Raw genomic sequence first — 25529 nt, forward strand, 5'->3', positions numbered from 1 at the left:
TAACGTGCACTAGAAATGGCCCAAATTAACTGTCATTGCTCTGGTTCTTTTTCAGTTGTAAGGAAACCAGTTTCACAATGGCTACACCTGGGCATGGATACCAACAGAGTCAGACATCAATAATCACATCACAGGGTCAGGGGTCAGTTGTGACCTCAACATTGCAAGGTCAAATGATGGCATCTCATGGACAGGGTCCCATAATGACCTCACAAAGTCAAGGGACAATGGTGACTAGTCAAGGTCAAGGGCAAATAATGCATTCATCACAGTTGTTAAGTGGAAGTTATGGACCAATTGGTGGACAGCAAGGTCAAGCATATCCAGGGCAACCTAACCCACCTATGGTGTCTCCATCGAAGTCAAATCCTAATTCTGTTTCTTTGTGTAAACTTGGTCAAGAAACTGTAAAAGAACTTGTTCAGAAGATGGTTGAAGTTTTCAAGTATTTTCAGTCCACTCAGGTAATTCTTGAAATCAATGTTTTGAAAGGATTTTAATATTTCTTTATTAGCTCTGCTGGTCATAGACCAGAGAAACTTATGGAATAGCCTGTTGTTAGTAGTCCAACTTCTGTCCATCCGTTAGCACAAGCTTCTTAATTCTACTCCACATAAACTCTTGGTGCTTTGAAGATTGCAATGAACTATTGCACACATTCATTCGAAGGTCTAGTTGGGCCAGAATGAAAGTAGTGCTGCTAATATATCTAATCTCACCACTACAGCAGCTATCTTCAACATGTCATATTAGCATGAGGTTTTAATTGAAAGGCATCTTATGATGTTTAGTTGGAGATGTTGTTGTCCTTACTGAAAATGGTGTCAACCACAGTGGCCATCTTGAAAATCTTTTTGTGTTTTTATTCCTCCTGAATGGATGTTCATATTAGGATGGGTTTTTTGCAGATAGACTTCTTATGAGGTTTGGTTTTTCCTCAGTGCCGATCTAAAATCCAATATGACCACCATGGCAGTCATCATAAAAGTCTTGTTATTGCTGCTTCTTCTGCTTGGATGTTATATCAGTAAGAGGTTTTCACTGGATGAATTTTTATGATGTCTAGTTAAAAATATTGAAAAAGGGTCCTAGCATACCTGCCTTATTCTCAGACAGTGTTGGCAGGTTTCTGAGACTCAGAAAGTGCTTTGAGGTCTGTGGGGGATTGTTAGTGTGAGAATAAACTATCGTGTCATGTAAGTCTGTAAAAAATGATTGGAAATTCAAAGTTGGTAGACATAACATTATCATCACCACATGCATTCACATTTGCAAACATGTAACTAATCATAACCACACTGACATTCAATAAAAACATAAATGCAAGTTTATGTCCGTAAAATCCATTGGATGGCAAAATATTGGCTTAATTAAATGCAATATTTGCTGCTGTCACTAGTTCATTAGGGGGTTTGAATTTGAAGGTAATGCAAGTGTCTTTTATGTTCATCTTTGCACTGATTAGAGACTGGACATTATGTTTCTTCAAACTTCCTTGCTGGATTCTTTGAGGGAATCCTAATATGAACTGATATGTTCTTCAAGACTCTAACATTGGTGATGTCTGAAATGTACGTAGTTTGATCATGAGATGTGTTTGTCTCTATAGAAAAATGAATGTGCATCACATTTGGGACTGACTTTCACTGGAGAAAGGGGGATTGACACAGAATTTTCAAGCTTAATAGGGGCATTACGGGTAGTACATTAGCAATGAACACCGATGTCCAATATGGATGTTAATGTAGCAACCCCAGTCATTTTTCTGATATTGAAATAACTGCATACACTTGATTTCTTCATATAGATCAGTTTAACAGCATTCCAAAACAGTTTACTTTGGTAAAATATCTCTATTAGAAACAAAGTTATGCAACTTTTAAGTTCCAAAATATTTACAAATTTCTAGAATTTGTGTCTTATATAAATGTATTCAGATTATGGAACTGAAGTAAAATGTTCTTTCCATAATAAATGTTATAACTTTCTTTTTTGTTGAGATATTATTATGAAATTTGATATTCTGATTACATTTTTCCTGCTGAATTCATTGCTGTCATTAAATCTGTTGTCTGACTTCATTATTTTCATTTATAAATGAAAAGCATATAAACACTTCACAACCTTTATGATGTTTAATATAATACAAATATATCACATTAGCAATAGTTCGTATGTGTGTTTAAAAAAAACTTCAAAAACAAAAAAATATGCAATATTTTTTCATAATTGCTATCGAAACAATGCTGCAAACCTAATTTCATGAATAGGATTCAAGTTGGTTTCATCTTCTAATTCCTTTGATGTTATATTTAGCTCCTTGCAGAATGGACCAGGGAATGCAGCCATCTTTCACTTATAACTAACATTTCCATATCATATACCTGCAAAATAATTTATCACTTTCAGACTTTGTATTTTTTTGTTTTGTATTTTGAAAACGTTATTGATCCTATCAAATGTTATCAGTGCATTGGGAATTTAAGAACCCACTTTAAGTGTGCAAGTAGTTACTTTGCAATGCTCGTCAAAGTAAAAAAAATCATACCGAAACTTTGTATTTGTCTGATAGTGATGAGATTTTTTTGTCATTATTTCATCAATGTCCCATTACAGATTTTAAACAAATGTAATAACATAATGAAATATAAGGCTGAACATATTTTAAAACCAATGTCCACTTGTCAGTCAGATATTTAAATCATCAACAACTTGAGCCTATTTATAGTGGACAAAAATCTACACTTTGCATGTTCATTTTGCGACTCTAACAGCTGACATCTTAAAAATATGTCTGCAGGCAAGATGGCCAACACCAGATTACGTGACTGGTTCCACACAGTAAATTTGTCAAGTTCACATTTTGATTAAATTTTACTTGTTGATTGTAAATTCTGGCCTTCTTTGATACAAGTATGAGTTTTGAATATTTAATATTGTATTCATTTTTATGCTGGTCAATATATTTTCAGCATTTATCAGTGCTCATTTACTCTTCACTCGAGCTTAGTAGTCTTGGTTTTGACTTAAAATACTTTGATGTTTGACAGACATGACATAATACATACTGTTTATATATTTGCTAACGACAGTGTAAATGGACAAGTGATGATAGTTAAATTTTATATTAACCCTCATTTTGTGTTGCTGGTTGTAGAGTATATATTCAGCACCATCAGACCTGTTTGGCATCCTAGACAAGCAGTGATTGGTTAAAATTATTATCATATGACTATGTTCCGAAAGTTATAAATCAAATAAAAAGAACGCTGTATTGACAGAGGTAGTTATAATTACAAATTTATTGAAAATCATTAAGAAGCTCATAGATACTTATACAAATAAGACAAAGTCAACAAATTATAATTTCTTTATTCTCAAAAATAGGCTGGAATTACAAATATATCGTACAACAATAAGAATGATTTCAGTTCAATCAAATTAAATTCACTGCTATTGATTCAGGCTTAATACAAAAGTAATATTGTGCCATACTAAATAAGCAACTATCAACCACCACCCTGAGAATTTAAGGCTAACTTTCAAATTACTTACACTGTGGGTCATCCATTTCTTGCTGATTAGTTATGTTGAGGTTACGAAGGCCAGCATATAATAGCATTTGTGTATTACATATGTTACACCTAATCAAATACACATATTCATTTTTTTTAAATCACATTTACCTTTAAGACGTATGTTATCACAATTTGATAGTAAAAAAAAACAGTCCTAACTTGGAGCATTTCTTTAAATTTATTATTCTGTGTGACATCCAGGATCAAACCTGAGTCCATTTTCGAAGTGTGGTGGCAACATCAACAGCCCTGAATACATACCCATAATTACTTGAGGTCCTGAAGGAGGGCAAAATAACAGTTGATACCCAAGTATTTATTGTTTTGAGAATGGAACAACATCCCAACCCAGAAACTGAATTTAGACAGGAAGACGAAGATGAAATAGAAATTGGCCAAGGAGACATATGTGGAAGAAAATGAAGTTTCCCACGACGGCTCTGATGAAGTCTAAAAAACAAAGATGGTGGAGATGTAATGGAGTATGAAGCAAGACAAACTGACGGGACCTTCAAATAGCAGAACAAGTAGTGTTTTTAGTATTAGGCCAGAACCATTTAATGGAACTGAAGATCAGGAAGAAAATATTTCCCATTTTGAAATCCGCTCAAAGCTTGGGAATTGGAGAGAATCAGAAAAATTTCTAGCTTAGCCACAAGCTTGAGATGACCAACCAGAACATTTTACATTAGTTCATCTACAGAAGAAAAGAGAGTTTACAAAGAATTAGTTGGACAATTGGGACAAAGATTTGGCAGTACAAGACAACATAGTAATTGGTTGTCATGACTGGAATCCTGTAACCGCTTGTCTGGGAACCGAATGCAGCACTGGCAGATGATTTAAGACAGATGTCACAGAGGGCATATGTCAACCTTGATTCAGGAGCGTAGAAAGCTTTATAAATGTATTTCACTTGAAATGAAATGCAGATGCATAGACAGAGACTGTCAGACCATTGCACATGCAGTCAAAATAATTCAGAGATATGAGGCCATTATTGATGATCACAGAAGAAAATCAACCGTCAGAGGAGTGTTCAAACTTTGTGATCCAGGAATGAATTTAAATAATGTACAGACAGAAATTGATAGGACACATGAAAAGTCTATTAGATTGCTTACAGAATGACTAAAGCGACTGGAAAATGCCAGATTTACAGACAGGGCCAAAATCAATCTTTGAGTCGGAATACCAGAAACAAGACATGTTTCATATGCAGTGCACCATACCACATTTTCAGGAATTGTCCCATTTGTAAGAAATGTCAAGCTCAGACAAGTACTACCAGTCAAGGTCATGAAAGCAAGCCAAGAACAGGAAATGAAAGGGAGAGAGAAACTTGAAGCCAGGCTCTGCAGGCTGGGAGTTGATGGATAAGGAACGGCCTGCTGAAAAAAAAAATGAAAGTGACATATAGAAAATGTATAAATTTAGGGCATACTGGTAGAACAACATAAGAATGGGATAATGGTCTAATTGTGAAAGGTTACCTCTATGGAATGCCAATACATTTCCTAATAGACAGCGGTTCTACCTCTACAATACTTCAATATGATTAATACTTGATGATGGATGATGATAAGAAACCTCCATTAGAACAAACACACTTAAGGTTACCTGATGTAAATGGCAATGAATTAAGAGTGCAAGGGTGTTTCAACATGCCACTAGCACTTGGTTCCTCAGTTTATAGAACAGCTGTCTTAGTGACATAGACCCCAATACCAATATAGGGCATGAATAGCCTGATGCAGCATGTCAGCGAAATTGATTTTAAATGTTTACAGATTTATGAAGAAATCAAGTGTTTGCAGTTATTTCAATATCAGAAAACAGTGATATTCAATGTTACACAGGAAGAAGCAGAGATGGTGCTGGCTTTAAAAATTTTGTCTCCCAAAAGATCACCAACTTCAGTATTTTGTTGCCAATTGAAGAAGAAAAAATGTTGCCATTTTCATTATACAGTAATATCCATTTATCTCAATATGCTCAGGGCCAATGTAATATTGTCATCATAAGCAATGTTTAGATAAGTAAGGGGGGAGTGGCTGAAAACAAATTGAAATTCTGCATACAAGTAAAACTTTTAAGAGATGACCTGTCATCAGTAACAAGGATGAAGATAACTAATCTGAAACTCTTGTTTAGTGACAACTTGAATTTGTGTAATACACTTCATGTGTTAAATAAAATACCTGCACATGAAAAATCCATGAATTCTAGTATTCGATCATATATTAGAAAAATCATTTATCAGTCACATCCCGTTAGAAAACACAACTAAAACATATATATAAAAAAGTCAATAGTCCTCATTGGATCTATATCCCATTGTCAACAAACATGTTTCCTGAAACAATTCACTGTCATATTTATTATCTTAGCACGTGGCTGTATAGCGGTTTATATGTTACCTCTAAACACCTACTATGATGCAGAGGTTGCCAAGGGAATGAGGCTATTCAAAGGTAAATGAAAGGATGTCCCACCTTCATTTAACTCGATGGCCTGATATATATTGTTTCAAAATATTGGGCTTTAAACCACCATTGGTAGAGATCTTAAGCATGAACTTTTTTTGTTGCAAACAGGAAACTTTCACGGCACAATACAAATTTTCCAATCACTATGAAAAATGAAAGAATGCTTTTATTTAAGTTTGTTGCTGACTTTCTTTGATCAAAGGTCTTCAGCTTGCTTTGATCAAGGTTCATGATAAAGGCACTCTTTGAAGGACCAAACAAATGCCCATTGTTATTGCTGTGGCAAAGTCAAATAATTGTAAAACATTGACGGAGACAGATTTTTTTTTCTCATTTGCATAGTATATATACAGAACAATCAATGCTTTAAAGGTAGTCAGTTTTCTTTGAAGTTTCAGCAAAACTATTTTTTCTGGTACGTTTTTCATAAAGGAAAAAACTGCCATCGTCCAGTGGAATATTCCCATCACAGGCACTCGATTTGGGCGGCAACTAATATGTACACTCACCAATTAACTTTTAATTGGTGAGTGTACACTTTATTACCCCCCCCCCCCAATCAAATGCCTGTGATTCTCATTCCTGATTTCAGAGGTGGTCGATTGTAGCTAGTCAGGTAGCATGACTATTTGGATTATGTTACAGCACAGAGTACTAAAGCCAGACATCAGCATAAGTGGATTATAGTAAATATAATAATGCTGTGTTAGGGTGGTGTGTCAATATGAACAAAGGATTTGTTTATGTAACAGTAGATTCCAGTGCAATTTTATATCCAAGTTTGTGGCTTCCTATCATGGTGCCATTGAATTTCTCAACCCCAACCCAAGACTGTATATACAGTTTTTAACCACCTAAATTATTGTTGCCAAAAAGATTGCCAGATGATATATTTTGTCACCAATAAGAAGAAAAAAAATTGCAATTTGTGACATTGGCAAAGCCCAGCGCGATTTATGAGAAGCCAACATAACAGTAATATTTTATACTGAAGGAGACTATCACAGTACCCCCTCAGTCTTGAATGTGGATACCAGTTTTAATACCCGGATCGAAACACCTAATCAATAATGGCATTATTGAAACCTCTCCAAAATTGTGGCAGATGAAGAAAATCACACTCACAAAAGGGATAAAACATTTAAAAGCTGAGAATCAAGCAGTACAGATATTAAACTTTGGCTCAAAACCAGTTATCCAAATACAAAACTTGAAACTTGTGAGTCCTGTTACCATGCTCCAGATCCAGAGTTAACCCATTGTAATGTAGTATCTTCTGACAAATCAGAAGCAGCAACTGATAAACTGCCAGAACATCTACAGGATTTATGGGAAAGGAGCTCTGTCCACATCAAAATTGAAGAAAGGAGGAGGCTAGCATCTTTAGTGGTAACATATCAGTTTATCTTTTCAAAGTTATCTGATGACCATGGAATCTTGTAAAAAATTGTATTAAAACAGCCAATGCAACTCCTATAAGGCAACTTCCTTGTAGATTGCCTATTGGGAAATAAGAAATAGAAAAGACAGAAATCAAGAAAATATAGATCAAGAAGTCACTGAGCCTTCGAACAGTGCATGGAGTTCCACCAAGAGGGGTAATTCTATCTGATTTTGTATAGACTACTGGAGACTCAGTGATGTAATGGTGAAGGATGTAAGTCCCTTACCCAGGGTTGATGAGTGTCTTGATGTCCTTTCCGGTTCAAAGTGGTTAAATTGCGTGGACCTCAATTCTGGATTTTGGCAAATTGAAATAGCCTCAGAAGATTGGAAGAAGACTACCTTCTCTACTAGTCAAGGTGTGTATCAGTTTTATCACAGTACATAATGCCATTTGGATTAGCAAACAGTCCATCCATGTTTGAGCATCTGATGGAGACTGTCCTGAGAGGTTTGCAAAGGGAAGAATGCTGGCTATACATGGATGATATTATGGTCCAAGGGTTGACTTTTGATGAAAGTCTCATTAGGTTGGAATATGTGATAAGTAAACCTGAAGCTGCTACCTTCAAATGCATCTTTTTTTAAAGAAAAATGTAAACTTCCTGGGACATGTTGTTTCTGAGAATGGAATTCACACAGACCCAGGCAAGACTTCTGCAATTATGGATTGGCCAGTTCGACAGAATGCCAAAGAAATTAAGAGTCTTTTTGGACTTGCCTCTTGTTACAGGAGATTTGTCAAGGGATTTGCCGAAATTGCAAAACCATTGCATGAGATCTGTGTAAAAGGGCAATAAGTTCAACTGGTCTAAAGAATGTGAAAAATCTTTCTTTTTAAAACAAGCTTTAATGTCACCTCCAATCTTAGCATACCCAAAGCTTGGACTACAATTTATACTAGACACAGAAGCCAGTGACCTGTTGGTGGGGGCAGTTCTGTCACAAGAGCAAAAAGGTGTTGAAAGGGTTATCACGCCTACATAATATAATAATAATGAGGACTTTGTATAGCGCCTAATCTTTAGAAGCTCTAAGCGCTTTACAATATTGGACAACACCTGTAACATAAAAAAACATATAATGATATTATTACAGGAAACAAACACCATGAAATTAGAAAACTCAAAACATGCTGTAAAGATTTAACGTAAGGAACATTATTAGGTCTTTATGTTTGTTCTTGCAGTCTAAATAAGTGAGTTTTAAGAGCACTCTTGAATGGGATCACTGTTTCTTTGTGTCTAAGTTCATTCCACGTTGCTGGGCCCTGGTATGCAAAAGAATGTTGTTTATATGACTTCGTTTTTGTAGTGGGAATAATGATTATATGATTGTCAGAAGAGGAGCATAAGTATCATGCTGGTGAGGTCAGATAGATATGTTGGACTGGAGTCCGTCAGTGAAACATAGCACAGAACAAATTTTGTGTTTGATTCTGGATCGAATGGATAGCCAGTGTAGGGTACAGAGAAGTGGGTAGGTGTGCTATGAATGTGGTACTCTATGATCTGAGCAGCTTTATTTTAAACTTTTTGAAGTTTCTGAAGTAGATATTGAGATGAACCAGACAGAATTGAGTTACAATAGTCAAGTCTTGAAAGTACTAATGAGCATACAAGTGTTCTAGTGGCATCAACTGAAAGATATTTGCAAATGGAGCTGATGCCTCTTAGCTCAAGATATGCAGCCTTGCATATGTTCATGACATGTTGGTGCAATGTGAGAGTACTGTCCAGAGTGACACCTAGGTTTCGTACTGACTGTGTGAATATAATGTTGGTGTTACTGATATTTATTGTTGGAGGTAAAGGATGTGACTGAGAAAATCTTTGTGTTTTGATCAGAATGGCCTCAGTTTTGTCATCATTCATCTGTAGCTTGTTACATCCATGATTTCACATCAGAAATGCACCTCTGTATACCTTGGATGGTAGCATCAACTTCAGTTGGGTGGCTAGATTTGTATATTTGGGTGTCATTAGCATACAATTGGTGAGACACTGGATGATGATCTATGACACTTGAGAGTGGCTGAGTGTATAGAATGAAGAGAACAGGTCCAAGAACAGGACCCTGTGGAAAACCACAACATAGATTAACTGGGCTGGAGTGTATTCCATTTGTGGACACAATTTGTGTCCTGAAAACCAAGTAGGACTTGAACCACAGTAAAGCTGTATCATGAATGCCAAATACATGCTGGAGACAGTGAAGTAATATTTCATGGTCTTTTGTGTCAAATGTTGCAGAGAAATCAAGGAGGGTGAGGACTGTAATCTTTCCGCTATCCAAGGCAGAGAGAATGTCATTATCTACTTTTAGAAGAGTAGTTTCAGGTCTGTGGCAAGGGCGATATGCAGTGTGTCCATGAAGAACATGAACAAGTCCCGCAACAATTATGAAGTCTCATATTATATCACTCAGAAGGAGTTATTAGCAGTTATGCTAGCCGATAGGAGTTTCCACTCCTACTTCTGTGGTCAAAAAGTCCTGTCCTTCGCACCGACAATGCAGCAGTGAGCTGGAGGCAGAACTTAAAAAATCCAACTCGACAAGTTGCAAGATCTTTGCAAGAGCTAGGTATATGCGACATAGAGGTTACTCACAAAGCTGGACACAAACACCAAAATGCAAAACTTTATCGAGAAATCCAAGTAAGGTCTGTCACAGACAGCAAGAAGGGAATATAATGTTTGAACATGAGATTTTTTGTCAAAATGCTGCTAGTCCAATAGAACAGAAAGTAGTTAGAGGCGATGGAGATAATCACAGAGTTGAAGCCCTGTTACCAGAAGTCAGCAGAAGGATAAAATGGAGCAGTTCAAGACCAGTGATGTGTGGCTTGCTGGATGGGAACCAGATGAAATTAGGAGTCTGCAACTGAAGGACCCCAATATTAGATTGATAATAACTGCTCTAGAAGAAGGAAAAGATGAGGTGAAATGGGAGGATGTCTCAAGCATTCTAGCATCATTAAAAATGCTCTGGAGCCAGTAGAACCATCTATGCTTACAAAGAGGCATGCTGTATTATAAATGGGAATGCAATGACATGGACACCAAATTTAAGCTGATCGTCCCCAAAACTAAGAAACAAGAGCTTTTGATGTATTCTCATTACATACCAACAGCAACCCACCTTGGAGCTGAGAAAACTCTAGAGACTGAAGATTGGGTTCTACTGGCCAGGCATGAAAATATATGTACAAGAATATTGTCAAAAATGTGACAGTAGTTCCACCCATAAACCTTCAGGAAGCCATAATAGAGCCATGTTAGGACAATATGTTCTTGGAGAGCCCTTTGAAAAAGTAGCTATTGATATTCTTGGGCCACTTCCTAAGGCAAGACTTGGAAATAAGTACATACTTGTCATCTGTGATTGTTTTACTAAATGGACAGAAGCCATTGCTATACCCGATCAGGAGGCTGTAACCGTTGCAGAAGCATTAACAATTTCATCTGTAGATTTGGAACACCACAGCAGTTACACTCGGATCAGGGGAAGAATTTTGAGTCATCAAGTCTTTCAAGATATGTGCCGATATCTGCATATTGACAGAATGAGAACTACAAGCATGAGGCCTGAGGCAAATGGAAATCTGGAGAAATTCAATCTCACACTTGAAGTAATGTTGACCTTGTACACCTCTCTCTTGATAACTCATGCACAATAGGGTCTACAAACATAGACCATACTATAAGTGAGGGTGCGTGTTACTGAGGGACCTCTAAATATTGAAAAAAATATGCTTAGACATCAAGAAAACTATGAGGGGCTGGGTGTGTGTGTGTGTTTGTGTGTGTGCAGGTAGGGAACTGGACTATTTAATGACTGAATCGTCATATTACAGTCCATTCAATAATAATTGTTAACAGTGCACTTTTTCTAATGGAGTTGTTTGTTATTCTGTGGAAATAAAACTTATTTTCAAAATATCCAACACGTGAAAGATCATTTCAACAACCATCACATGTAAAGAAATTATATCAGTGTATTACATCACTGCTTTTTGTTTTGTTGATTAATCTGGTTCCCAGAGTGGTATTTAATAGTATATTACTAAATCGGAGCCAACGCAGCAGGGAGCTAATCTAAATGTTGATACACCACCAAACACGATTCCTTTTTATTCAAAAACTAGCAGCATTTATTTCATGAGGCAATTGTTTATGTCAAAACTCAATTTTTGTATTGTTCAACTAGTACAATATTGTTGTCGTGATTTCATAGGAAGTAATAGTGAAAATTCTTATCATCCTTGAGGATGTCTTTAAGTGTCAGTTCAGGAATTCTCAGAAACTCGCTTGCCCACAATGGTCCATATCTGTGAAACTGAGCTCTACAAAGTATTCGTTTCACTTGGTTGCCTTGCTACCTTTGATCACAGTTATGGATGAATTGGTTAATTTAAGGTAGTTTAATTATGTTACATACACATTAACATTTGTAACAGTGTTTGATTGATCAACTGAAGTGAGTTCATCCAACTTACGACCATGCCGCTAGATTTTAAGTATGTAGGATTTGCATGCCTTTTAACTTTTCTTTATTCCACATCCTTTATTTGATTCAAAAGACATCAGTGTGATAATTCAAAGGAGGCCAGCTTTTAATTCATTGCAACAATACAACAAATACTTCTGCAAGTCAGTTATCAAAACACCGTTGTCACTTAATTAGTTTCTTAGAGAAACACTTACAGACATAGTTGTTACGGTTGATTGACACATTTTCATTTAAATACACATTGCATTTATGATGATTACACTTAAGTAACTAAAAGGTAGAATTAAAACACAAATTTCGCTTAATAAAAATTATTTAATTGGCATTTAAATATTAATGTACTGTCTACAATAGGAATAAGTGACATTTTCATTAATCAAAATATCCTTGAATATCTTTAATTACTAAGAATGTCGTTTGGAAAGAAAATGTAATAAATTATATAACTTTTAAATTCAACTTTGATAATTTCAAAATATTGATTAAAATTTCCAGGTCCTATTTACCATTTTCAAACATAAAACAAGTGATATATCAACGTTTCAGTACCAATTTTGATTGTGATTGTTTTCAAGTTCAAGAAATAGTGATACATTTTTAGGGTATTTTCTTGTTTTAAAAAGTGGGATCCATGCCTGACCCCATGTTTTAAGTGGGTTTGCAAGTTATCAGGGCACAAGTTATGGAGGGAGTGGTGTACTGTGAATACAAACAGAACTGTTGGGATGAAATACTGTTGCATGTTATGCTTGCATACTGCTCTTCTGTTCACTCGAGCACATCATAGACACCAAATATGATGACTTTGGGACAAGAAGTTGCCATGCCACTACAGGCAGTAATTGAACAGTCAAACAGCATGGATATGCCTATAGGATGTGGAGAGTATGTGTTTAACCTAAGGAAGACATTTGAATGGGTTCATGAAATAGCCAGGAAATGTCAGAAATAAAGGACAGTACATCAGAAGAAATACTATGATTTATTAGCCAGTATACGGTTTTTACAATTAGGACAAGCTGTGGGGTGCATGAGCTGGTCGGGAAGGTTGGAGTTCGTAAGAAACTTGCCTCTTCTTGGAAGGGCCCCTTTGTTGTTGTATAGAAAATTGATGATGTGACTTATCACATGAAGAAGTTGATAAAACAGCTATCGAAGGTATACCACATTGATCGTTTGGCACCTTATCATGGAAGAAACACCCCATTGTGGGCAAGGCAGTACCAAACGTTGGAACCTGGTTGACCATGAGGAAATTACAACACTCTATTTACCGTTAGATGTACATGCATAATGTCATGTAGTTCAGTTTTATTTCTGATGGTTGCAGTGATGCAGAGGCATCAAAAATGGTCTGGAAAAATCTCTTCACGTTGGACACTGATTTTTATTTTTTTAGTGGTGGTTGCTGGCACACCATTTCAGCTGGAAGATGGAGCCCTCCTCCATGAGGTTTATGTATGGTTAGGGACTAGACTGATCATCTTGTTGCCTCTCCAGTGATGGTATATATATTCTTGTCAGATGGGTAGAGTAAGATGGTTCACTTATCATATGTGATGATGGAGGTGGTGTGACCATTATAAACATAATGTTTTCTATTTGCAATGAAACAACTGTATAGACTATGATGTTGTTTCTTCTTTTTTTGTCATGTGAATTGTTTTGAAGAGTGCTTAGTTCTCACTGTAATAGAGTAGTATTAAAAGATGGGAATAATTTTCAAGCTTCCACTTATTGAAGACCTTCAAACCACAGATTAGTAAAGGATAAAGACTGACTACACCAGCTTGCATGGGAGATAGCTATTAGTTGATTAACTTACTGTTATGGCACTAGTGATAGTTACAATTCTTTAAATCTTCATCCTTTGGTTACAGAACGGGTGCCTCCACATCAATACTCATGTGCTGGATCTGTCCAGAAAAATTTAGTAGTAACAGGGATTTGAAGAACCATCTAATGGCCAGTCCACATAGCTGCATGAGCGTCATTTGTCCCTGGTGTACCCGTGAAGAGTAAATGTATAGGAGAATGACAGAACTGAAGAACCATGTTGAAAGACAACATGGTTTTATCTTGAAGACACTACCACCTGTTTTTTTTTTAGTGAGGGCTATCCTAACAACCAGAAAATTTAGTGAGGGCTATCCCTACAACCAGAAAATTATTTTAAAAAATTGTTAGCCCCAACGTCTGGGAGTGGACTAAAGCAATCCAAATGAGAGCAGCAGTGTTGGGCTGGCAGGGAACTATTAAGAAGTCATCAAAGGGACATAAGGAGTGGGAGTCTGGTTGGTATGCCATGATAGGGCAAACATCAGGATCAAGCCAGCACTGAAGTACAACCATAAAACCACAGACCACAATGTCAGAATCCAGATTTGTCCCTGATTATGATGAAGAGATTGAAGAGTCACAGTGCAGAAGACCCTGATGCAAGTCCTACTGGCCCACCCAACCTGAAAGCCGTGCAGAGCTAGATGTGCAGTCCTTTCATATAACTCAAGGTGGAATTATAGTATATGTTGTATCTACGAATGGTTGCTAGACACTCCTACAAAGAGTGAATGATAAAACTCAAACCTCTTCAATGACCCCTCCTCCCAGAATGACGATGGTAGACAACCCTTAAAGAGAATTAAAACTCAAGTTGGCCGAAATAATAGGAATTAATAAAGATGCATCATACATATCAGCCAAGCTTCAGCCACATTTACCCCACCTCATGCAGTTGAGGAACCTTCCGTCAGTTTACCAACCATGCCAAAAGAAGTGACTCTAAATCTGCCAATGACAAGATGTACAATGATGAAAATGCCCAGTATAGCGGAAGAAGCTCTTGAAGCCCTAGACTTGTCGATGAAGAATTCTTCTCCACCTCAGATTCCTGGCACAGCCAGTAATACACAAAAGAAGTGCTTGGCCAACAAGGAAAGAATTATGATGATCTTGGAAATGGGATGCGTGCCTCTTTTGGTCCCTGCTAGCCGGGACTGGAATAAAGAGTTGCTGTTCACTTTTACGGAAGGGTCTCCTGTGATCCACTGGCCACCGAAGGATGGACCAAAGTGTCACCTGACTAGAAACTGTTATCATGGGAATATGCAGCCTTGACACTAGAGACAGAGATGGGACCAAGGATGAATCTATAGTAACCCTGGAGAGAAGTAACCTCTAGATAAGCACAACATGCTAGCTCTTCCAGGAATGGCTGAACCTGCATATAGAGGTGTGATAGTCTCAAGAATGGCCAGATATTATAACTGTTAATAGCTGAAACAGTTGGTCATCCATGGCTGCAAATCAATTGCAGACGAAGTGTTCTTAGCAATAGTGAGGGGTCAATGGCCGGAAGACATCAGTCCACTGATGATACCTTAGGTAGGATAAAAACAGTTCCCCTGTGTATTAATTAAAATTGATTATCTTTTAAAAGTGCCGATATCACTGAAATTTTGGGTTTCTTTTTTCTTGATTCAAGAGGAGCTATTCAATATAAGTGGGTGGTGATGTAATAGACCTGTAGGCTCATAAGCTTTGATATGATCGATGAGGAGATTGACATCAAAAAGCTTATAGATACTTATACAAATAAGAAAAAGTCAACAAATTTTAATTTCTTTATTCTCAAAAATAGACTGGAATTACAAATATTTAGTATGACAATAAGATTTCTTTCAGTTCAATCAAATTCATTCATTGCTATTGAGTTAGCCTTAATACAAAAGTAATATTGTGCCATAGGGGCCATCCATTTGCATGGAGGGCAGAGGGGGTTAACCCAGTTGCATATGCTTGCATATGGGGGGTGGTCTACTGATAATGTACATATGCATAAGAAATGAGGGTGTGAAACATCAATAATAATTTGTCAAATACGTAATCTGTTTGACTGGGTTCAGTTGGCGTTTGAATTTCTTATTTCTTTGATGCAGCCAGACATTCAATGTTGGTGGACTATCTGTTTTATTAAACATTTTAATATTATTAATCCTTGATCATTTCTGCATGGATTAAATATAGGCTGTTCTATAGAATTCAGGGGACGGGGGAATGTCAAGCGTACATATGTAAGTGGGGTGTGTAAAAAAGTACATGTGTACAGGGAGGTGGGAGAGGTCAAACTTTGCCAGATTTTTTGCATATTTACTAAATAGATGGCCCCATACTAAAATGCAGCTATCTCCCATCACACTGAGAATTTAAGGCTAACTTTCAGAATACTTATTCCGCGGTTCATCCATTTCTTGCTGAATAATTGTGTTGAGGTTATCAAGGCCAGCATAATCAAATACACATTCATGTTTTTTTAAAAGTAATAATCTCCTTTATTGAGCATCTTATCCAAAATAAATACAGTCCTGACTTGGAGCATTTCTTTAAATTTATTATTACTTTTACACAAGTTAGCACATACCCTCCCCCTATCTGTTACATTATCATCCAGTCATCGATCAAATCTGTGCTACATTAGCCCACCAAGTAGTATTTACACCCTGGGATTTATAAGTTTGGAGGATTGGTTTATATTGGTATAAGATGACAGAATATGAAAGAAACATTGAAAGAAATATCTAGAATGACTCAGCTTTACAATGCAGCCACAAAAGGCATGCATGTTGGAATTAAACTTAGGATGGACTAGTTTATTTCTACAAATAATAACTATTATGAAGCAGCTAGAAAACATTTTCCTCATTTACCAAAATATGTTTTTCCAGAATTTGACCCTGCAGCATGGCCACATACCTTAGAAGACATCAAGTGAGAAATGGCTTGATTACCTTTGATGATTTTTAGTGGTAAAAACTATGCTGATGGTGGTGGATGTCATGTGGTATCTGGAATTGTTAATATTACTTTGCTGATCATGGTCATTCTTGTTTGTAATGCCATTGCTAGAAATTATCAGAGCGCAGCAGACAGTGCTAAATGGATCTGTTATGAAAAGAATTTACAACTACTTGTTATGAAAAGTTTCTTACTTCTGATTTCACCACATTATTATGTGATGATTATTTATGTAGAGTTCTTTTCAGCATCATGCCCCATTTTATTGGTGGGACATTCTCAGATCAAAAGAGAGAGTAATAGAGTTGTGGACTTCTTTACAGGGGTGTAACTCCTTGCAGTTTTGATGGTTACATTGCTGGTGTGCAGTGTTGTAAAAAAATGGCGAACTGTATGAAGTCTAAGCAGCTTCTGCTACAAGAATAAAGTCGTGGTCCAGATGGGTGATTCTGGGCAGTAAGGACTGGAACATGACTCCATAAAAGGCCACAGGTTCAGGCAATGGACTTAGCCTTGTGCCTTGTGCTTTGGAGTTAGGAAAAATCACAAGATGCGTTTTCTGGATTTTACAGAAAATTACGAACCATTTTGTAGCATCATTTTCCAAATATGATTGCCTGCCTGGGCAATAAGCTCATTCTGCTTGACTTAAGAGTTCATAACCTTTCCTTGTTTTACAGAATTTTTTTTTCTGATGTAGCAATTTTCTTTACGAAGTATCCATACTGAACTTATAAACATCAGCACAGACAAATTCACTGATATAGCAACTTTTCTTCATGAAGTATCTCTGCTGTGTAATGTTACTGAATTCATTAACTTAAAATATAAGAGGAAATATTATAATATATTTGTACAGTGTTCAGGTTATTGCAATGCTTAATTAGCAATCACAGTATTTATTAAAATTATACAAATTTGAGTTGAAACAATAAAATTATTTTATGGCAGTTCCTAGAAAATTGCATTAAAATGTTTTAGTTATAACAATAAAATTGCACTACATGAAATTTATATATAAAAAATTTCAATCATAACAATGCAGTGTCATGTAGAAATATTATATTGTATTTTTCAAATGGCATGGTGAAAATACCACAAATTATTGCATCACGAATAATAAAATGCAGTTAGGACATCACTGCATTTACCAGCAATGTTAAATTGCTGATATGTGTGTAGATCATTTGATAATCGATTTAACAGTGGTATCAACAGTAACTTATTTGCCCATTTCTGTATTTTGTCACATGAGATTCTATGTTAGGCATTATAACATTATATAAAATCTTTCAATTTTAATTTTCTGTAAAGGGTTAATCACAATAACATGTAATTTTTTGTAGTGATATAAATTAAAGATATAGTATAATATAATGATTGGGAAAAAAATGTAAATGAATATTGTTGGTTATATGCTGATCAAGTTTTTAAAGGTGGTGGGCCTGTTCCATGTGAATGATGTGGAATTGTCATTTGTGGAAAATTATGCTGGATGTATGGCAGCAATAAAATGTGATGGAAGTTATGGTACCAGTCAACAAAAAATAAATGTGATCGCGCAATTGAGATAAATATTGGAGTTGAACATTTTAATTCAAGATATCAAATCATATATATATATATACACACACACACAGTTATGATAAGCAAACAGCAACGTTATGTCAGAATTTGTTAATATACTGCATTGACTGGTGTCAGTAAGAATTGGCCATAGTTTGACAAGCAGTTTAAATGTTTGACTGATTAAATTGAAGGAACTTGCTTCTTTGGGAAAGACTGAACCCCAAATTGTGCAATTTGATCTTGACTGGGCAGTTCTGGTCAAGGTTAAACTTCCACACGGAAGAGCAGCTTTTCTACAAATAATATAATCTTTGATAGGCATTCATCAAAGAGTGTCGAAAAGAAATGTTGTTAAAACATCCTTGATATTTTTAATTGCCTTGGTATCTATTTTCTGTGAGCTGTATTTTTTCTGCATGTAAGAGGAATTTTGGGGTTCTCCCCATAAGTAGATAAAATTTGGAATCCAGCTTAAACATCTAATCCTTTTCAAATTTCATATTTTCAGTGATACTTTTATAAAGAGTGTTTCAGAGTGGTTGGATAAGAATAAATTACTGTTGATATACCAGATAGTTTTTTGGTGAATTGAATGGTTTCATATTTTTGGGTAAACATCACATATAGTTCTCTACATTTGGCTGCTCATTGTGCTGAGCAGATAAATATTAACTGGGTTTTCTGTCAATTTTAGCTAGGTTTTATTGTCATACATCCATTTCATAGTACATTATAAGTCTTTATTTTGTTTTCTCTCAACAGTGCTATTGTCACTTACATATTGTTGTGTCATCTGCAATCGTAGATACTGAAGAATGTTTGAAGCAGTTTGGGAAATCATTAATGTATAATATAAAAAACATAGTGCCTAGAATTTATCCCAGGGGTACCCCAGTGCAAAGTTCCTTAAAATCCAAGATAGTACTTCAGCCTGTAATCTTTTTCTGATGTAGAATGAAAATCATTGCAAAGATGGTTTTGCAACATTGTATGCTGGTCAACAGTATAAAAAATGTACATAGGTTTACTAGTTAAACTCCAATCAAATTCCCATCTTCATTATTTTTTAATCTGCAATCAATCAAACCAGTTGAGTGCTTTTTTTGTGTGTGAATTATTTGAACAGATTGGTAATCAAATTACTTTGTTTTATAAAAAGTCATAAAAATATTAGGAAACATGTCTTTCTAACAGTTTGCTAACAATGGGTAGAATAGATACAGCTCTATAATAATTGACACTCATTTCATCTCCTGACTTAATGAGGGGAGTAACTGTTACACTAGCTTTTATCTTCCAATTTTGTCCAATTTCTTTTGGTGTGTTTGTTGACTGTAAGTTATCTAAGTAGTATCTTATACATCTCTAATTTTTTATAAGGATCTAATTTCTAAAGGCTATTTGAATAGTCAAGTCATTTTCACATTTACATCATCATGCTTTCTTGAGTAAGAACTTACTGCTTTGCATGGATGGTAATATATCAGTATTAAAAAAGTTGATAGTACAGTGGCCTGGGCCTCTCCAATTTCAGATTGGGCCCCTTCAGTATGCCAAGTCAAGTGCCCATTGGGTACGTCGAGAAAAAAAATTGCCTGAGAAAAGTTTGATTGTGCTAATGAAATGCAATTTGTTGAATGACTAGTGAATTTCTTATATTTATCCATGCCATACTCATAAGAAGATTGTTTACTTATATTATTTTATCAGAGACTGTAAACTTTGTGTATAATGTGAAGCATGTGTTTTATATTATCCTGCGCTATTTATATTTACAGAGTGTATATTATGGGCAGAACTAAGTGCATGCAGTGTAAATGCATGAAAGGCATGTGCCATAACCATAGTACATAATATATAGCTTGTGTGGGATGCTACTGACAAAAGAGATGTCATTGACATTGATGTCGATTGTGCTTTGGTCAATAATTTCCTGATGAACAAGTATCACAAAGCAGAGGGTTCACCATCTAATAAGCAAATGAGGAGATCTTATTTTGGCTATTGCTGTGCATACTGACACATATCCACCTTTGCCACCTAAACTAGACAAAGAAGCCAGTTTACAGGCTTGCCAGTCCAACTTCGATGCTGTCTTGCAAGATGCAAATAGGAGTCAGTTTTGGGGATCACATATCCCATAACCCATCCCAGCACAGGACAACATTGTGGAGGATAAGATGGTCCTGTGACATCATGATTGGGCTCTTCCATCTGAATGAAATTTCATGAGGTTAGCACCAAAGTTGATTTTACCTTTTATTGCAAATGAGGGAATCTCTTTGGTATATTGTTATGACATCAGAACACCAGAACTCTTACAGATCAGCCTAACTTTTACTTTGTTACCACCAAATTTTTTTCCACTTTTTCCTGCTCCATCAACATCTTGGTCAAGAGTTCCAACATCTTTTAATCAAGAAAGACCAACCAGTGTTCAGACTGTTAGTGCAGTCTGGTCAGGTGGTTGACTTAATGGGTTTTTATCTGTAATGGTCAAAAGAGCTTATAAAGAGTCTATTGACTGTCAGTCATCCATCATCTGATATCCACCCCTCATTTAGCACATTTTTTTTTTCTTACTTCTCATAAAATACTTGGACAATTGATTTAAAAAATTACACACACTCATCACATATTGTAGTTGACAAAAATGACCATCTTGAAAATCTTGTTATCAAAACCACTCCGGTCTGGTTTGTTTTATCATCATGTTTTCTGTAAAAGATTTCTTATGATCTCTTGTTGACCATCCTTAAGGAAAATGTTGCCAATTTGAATTCCAGTATGGCCAGCACAGCAGCCATGTGGAAAATCGTTTTATCACTATTCCTTCACAATTGAAATTCATATTGGCATGTTTTTTTCTTGGTCCTAAATGCTGATCTGGTCTAATATGGCTGCAACAGTGGCTAGCTTGAAGATCATGTTATCACTACTTCACCTGAATGAATGGTCATATCATCATGTGATTTTCACTAAAAGACTGCTTGTAATGTTTTGTTGATCTAAAATGAAAATAGTGTTCATCTGATGTCCAGTATGTGGGTATCTTTAAAATCTTGTTTTTTTTAACTAATTCTTTTAGCTTTTAGAGCATAAAGTCTTTTGACATGGCATTTTCATCAGAAGAGTTCATATGGTGTCTACTTGGTCCCAAATGAAAATGACTGACCCTCAGTATTGTCACCAATGCTATATTTAAAATATTGTTATCTCTTGTTGTTAAATGGAAGGCTATATTAACATGGGGTTTTCACCTATAGACTTCTTATGTAATATCTAGATGGTTCTAAGTTAGCCAGTCATACATTCAGTATGGCTGCCTCGACAGCCGTTGTGAAAGTCTTGTTGTCACAACCTCCCCTGAATGGATAATCATCATGACATAAAGTTTTGACCAAAAGGCTTCTAATCTCTACTTTGTCCAAAATACGGATTGTGCCAATCTGACATCCAGCATGTAAACCACTGCAATTAATTTGAAAATGTTTTATCGCAGAAGAATATCAGAAATTGTTTCAACATTCAGCAGTTAAAAGGAAGAACTGGTATTATCTTGAATTCCTAGAAATTCTTTTCACTCAGTAGAGCAACAATCCTTCAAGGGGCTCTTGTTTATAGTGGCAATTACGTAGTGTGTTGAACTGAACAAAAAAAAATTAAAAAGCCGACAGGATCAGTGACCCCTAATTGTTTCTGGTCCTGTCGATAACCAACTGCTTCTTCATTTCACCATGTATTGATGTTGCAATTCGAATATAGCATGTGTCATCCGACATTGCATAGATAAAGAAAGTGTTTCATAATGGAGTTGCAAGTGTCTATTGAAGACATAGTACATATGAGTAATTTTATCTTGACATCTCACAGATTTGCAAATGGTCATCAGAAACAATTCACCTTTATTTATTTGTTACTAGGTTTATATTCTTGTAATACCAGAAAAATTATAATTTGTAAATTAAATTTATTCAGTATATTTAAAAATCCAGCTTACCAGACACGCTGGCTACAGAATCACCTGCTGCAGTTACAGGACCCTATTGTTAACAAACCTTTCTTTTCACAGCAATGACTACCATCCAATTTTAGTACAGCATTCTATAAGACAAATGCCGGCAGTAGCAGAAACATTGCAGCATCGGGAATGTCAGACACTAATAAATTGGGTCGGGCTGGAGGCACTTTAATGACACACAACTATTGATCTGAAATGTTGTTGCTGTAGGTTCTATGTTGGACTTGGTCTCAATGGCCATTTTTCCTCCATGTCAAAAACAGCTTATATTCCTCCAGAGTGATGCGCATTGGGCATGCTTGTGTCTCACAAATGGCATGAGTAATGAACAGAGCAGCACAGCACACGCTCTGGACAGCAGTGGTTAATTTACAACTTGCTGAAGGGATGCAGTACTCTTCACTTCCACCTTGTTTAAAAAAGTGCCATAAAGCCACACTGCGATCACAGGCATTTTCTTCCAACCTCCATGGTCATGTTGAGAAAGTACATCATTATGCAGGCCACTAAAGAAACAAATCTACTGCAGACACAGAATCAGACACTAAAGAGATTATTTTCAGGAGAGAGATGACAGGAACACAAAGGACACACCAAGGTCACATTAGATGGCAAACCAGTCCTTCAGATCATTTGCACATGCAAGGGAATAGCGCTTTACAGCAAAAGTGGACAAAAAGTGGAGAGAACATTTTCATTTTTCCCCCATTTCTCTCCACCACTGTCTTCTTCCAGAAAGAATTGACAGCATTCTTGTGCAGCTCTTTCAATTATCCCAGTTGGAGGTGGGGGGGGGGCCTCTACTTCTCTGTTGGATGGAAATATTTTGCCACAATGATCCATGCAGCCAGCAAGTCTCAAAAGACCTGTTCAAGACTGACATCCTTCATTAAGAAATCATTGTTCTCCAGAAAAGGGTGGTAGAAAATGTTAACAATACAAAATCACTGGGCTTTTACTTGAGGCTATTCTTGGTGCCAAAGGTCACTATCACTATTTGACCAATTATAAATTCTGAGCTCTCTCAATCATTTCATACAGGTACCATGGTTCAAAATGTTAACACCAAGGCAGATATTGAATGCCGTTAAGGAGAAAGACTTTGCAATCAGTATAGATCTTCAAGATGCTTACCTACAGGTCCCAATTAACAAGTTCTCCAGGATGTTCCTTCAAATTTACCAAATTTGTAATGTTTGACACCTAGCCTGACATACAACTGACTCAAAAGTCCAATGGAATTTCAAACAAGAAAAGATTTTATGGAGCTGCCAGTATATTTGTGAAACTTTTCAATTCATCATTTAGAGAACATTCATAATTGTTTTTAAAATCTGACAGTTGTTTTGGCAATTCCAGCAGATGGAATGATGATGGCCATTAGACTGAGTCATTCCATCTGACTGTTGTTTTGGCCGTTCTCGCAGATGGATTGATGTTGTCCATTAGACTGTATCATTCCATCCAGCTGACTGTTGTTTTGGTAATTCCGGTAGATGGATTGATGATGTCCATTAGACTGAGTCATTCCATCCATCTGACTGTTTTGGCAATTCCAGCAGATGGATTGATGATGTCCTTCAGACTACATCATTCCATCCATCTTACCGTTGTTTTGGCAATTCCAGTAGATGGATTGATGATGTCCATTAGACTGAGTCATTCCATCCATCTGACTGTTTTGATAATTCCAGTAGATGGATTGATGATGTCCTTCAGACTACATCATTCCGTATATTTGACTGTTGTTTTGGCAATTCCAGTAGATGGATTTATGATGTCCTTCAGACTACATCATTCCGTATATTTGACTGTTGTTTTGGCAATTCCAGCAGATGGATTTATGATGTCCTTCAGACTACATCATTCTGTATATTTGACTCTTGTTTTGGCAATTCCAGCAGATGGATTTATGATGTCCTTCAGACTACATCATTCCATCCATCTGACTGTTGTTTTGGCAATTTCAGTAGATGGATTGATGATGTCCATTAGACTGAGTCATTCCATCCATCTGGTATCAACTCTCAGGTTAGGGTTTGTGTTCAGGTAATGTTCTCAGAAACTACGTAGTTCACTAGTAACATAGGTTGGTGCTAGGATGTGTCATGTGGAGTAGTATGCCTTTCAGGGAAAATTTTCTTACTGCAACATATATGTGACATCCTGTGATTTTTTTGCCAACTTTTGTGATTTGTCATTTTCTGAGGCACAAAGTCCAGATAAACAACATCACTTATGTAATTGCATCATGAGTGGTCAGTGAAAACTAGATGACTCTGACCTGTATTTCATGATTTGCAGCCATTCTGCTTTTAATGGTTTTATATTGTAGGAATAGTTTAAATTGAACAAGCAAATATGGTTAATTAATGTTCCCCACTTTGTATGTTATGGAAACACCATAGCATCAAAACTATGGTCTGTGACCTTGATTTTGAAGATTACTCACACTATGATAACTTCTAATACACATATATAATGTAGCATGTTCCCTAACTCTTAAATAGATTTAATATTAATATCCTGAAATGAAGAAGTGAGGACACTGACATTTCAACTTGACCTCAAAATCGATACCCTACACTGCTAGTCATTATACACAAGTGTTAAAAGCTTAATTAATTTATCTCCAATGATATCAAAGTTGCAGTGTGCAGTGTGCAGTAGAAAGTACCGTGGAAGAACAACAAACAGACACTTGTATCATGAATGTTCTCTTTCTTTTCAGTGACTTTCCATTTCATAACCAGTAATCATTGTTATTCTCAAAATATTGAACATAGCATTATTACTTAGGATAGAGAAGAAATGCAAGTTCACATTCATTCACTGGCAAACCATTATTTCAGTTTAGAAAATTATTGTATCGTGTGCTTCCTTTATGTTTCACATTGTAAAACATTCAAAAGTTAGAACCTTATAAAAAGTTTTTTATCGGAAAAAAATTTCCTGCGGAGACTTTAATTCATTTTCAATTAAAATGGGTGATTAAGCTTATATCATCAAGATCTTGGACAAGTTCGATTATGAACAAGAAACTGCGTATATATTATGCTATACTTTTGATTTTTTTTATATCTCTCTATAATAAAATAGGTAAAATTAACATGAAATTAACTT

General features: G+C 36.0%; 1 protein-coding gene across 4 annotated transcripts in view; it reads left to right on the plus strand.

Moving 5' to 3' along the window:
- LOC149784323 (mediator of RNA polymerase II transcription subunit 30-like) overlaps positions 1-25529 on the plus strand; it is a 78494-nt gene that overhangs the window by 14964 nt on the left and 38001 nt on the right. For all 4 annotated transcript variants that reach the window (XM_089932356.1, XM_089932354.1, XM_089932357.1 and 1 more), the window contains one exon: positions 56-464. In XM_089932356.1, the coding sequence (XP_089788482.1) occupies positions 78-464 (387 nt within the window). In that variant the 5' untranslated portion in view covers positions 56-77. The remainder of the gene's footprint in view (positions 1-55; positions 465-25529) is intronic.

This window comes from Sinohyriopsis cumingii, chromosome 14 (assembly GCF_028554795.1).
Source record: "Sinohyriopsis cumingii isolate HCF-2022 chromosome 14, ASM2855479v2, whole genome shotgun sequence".
Lineage (NCBI taxonomy): Eukaryota > Metazoa > Mollusca > Bivalvia > Unionida > Unionidae > Sinohyriopsis > Sinohyriopsis cumingii.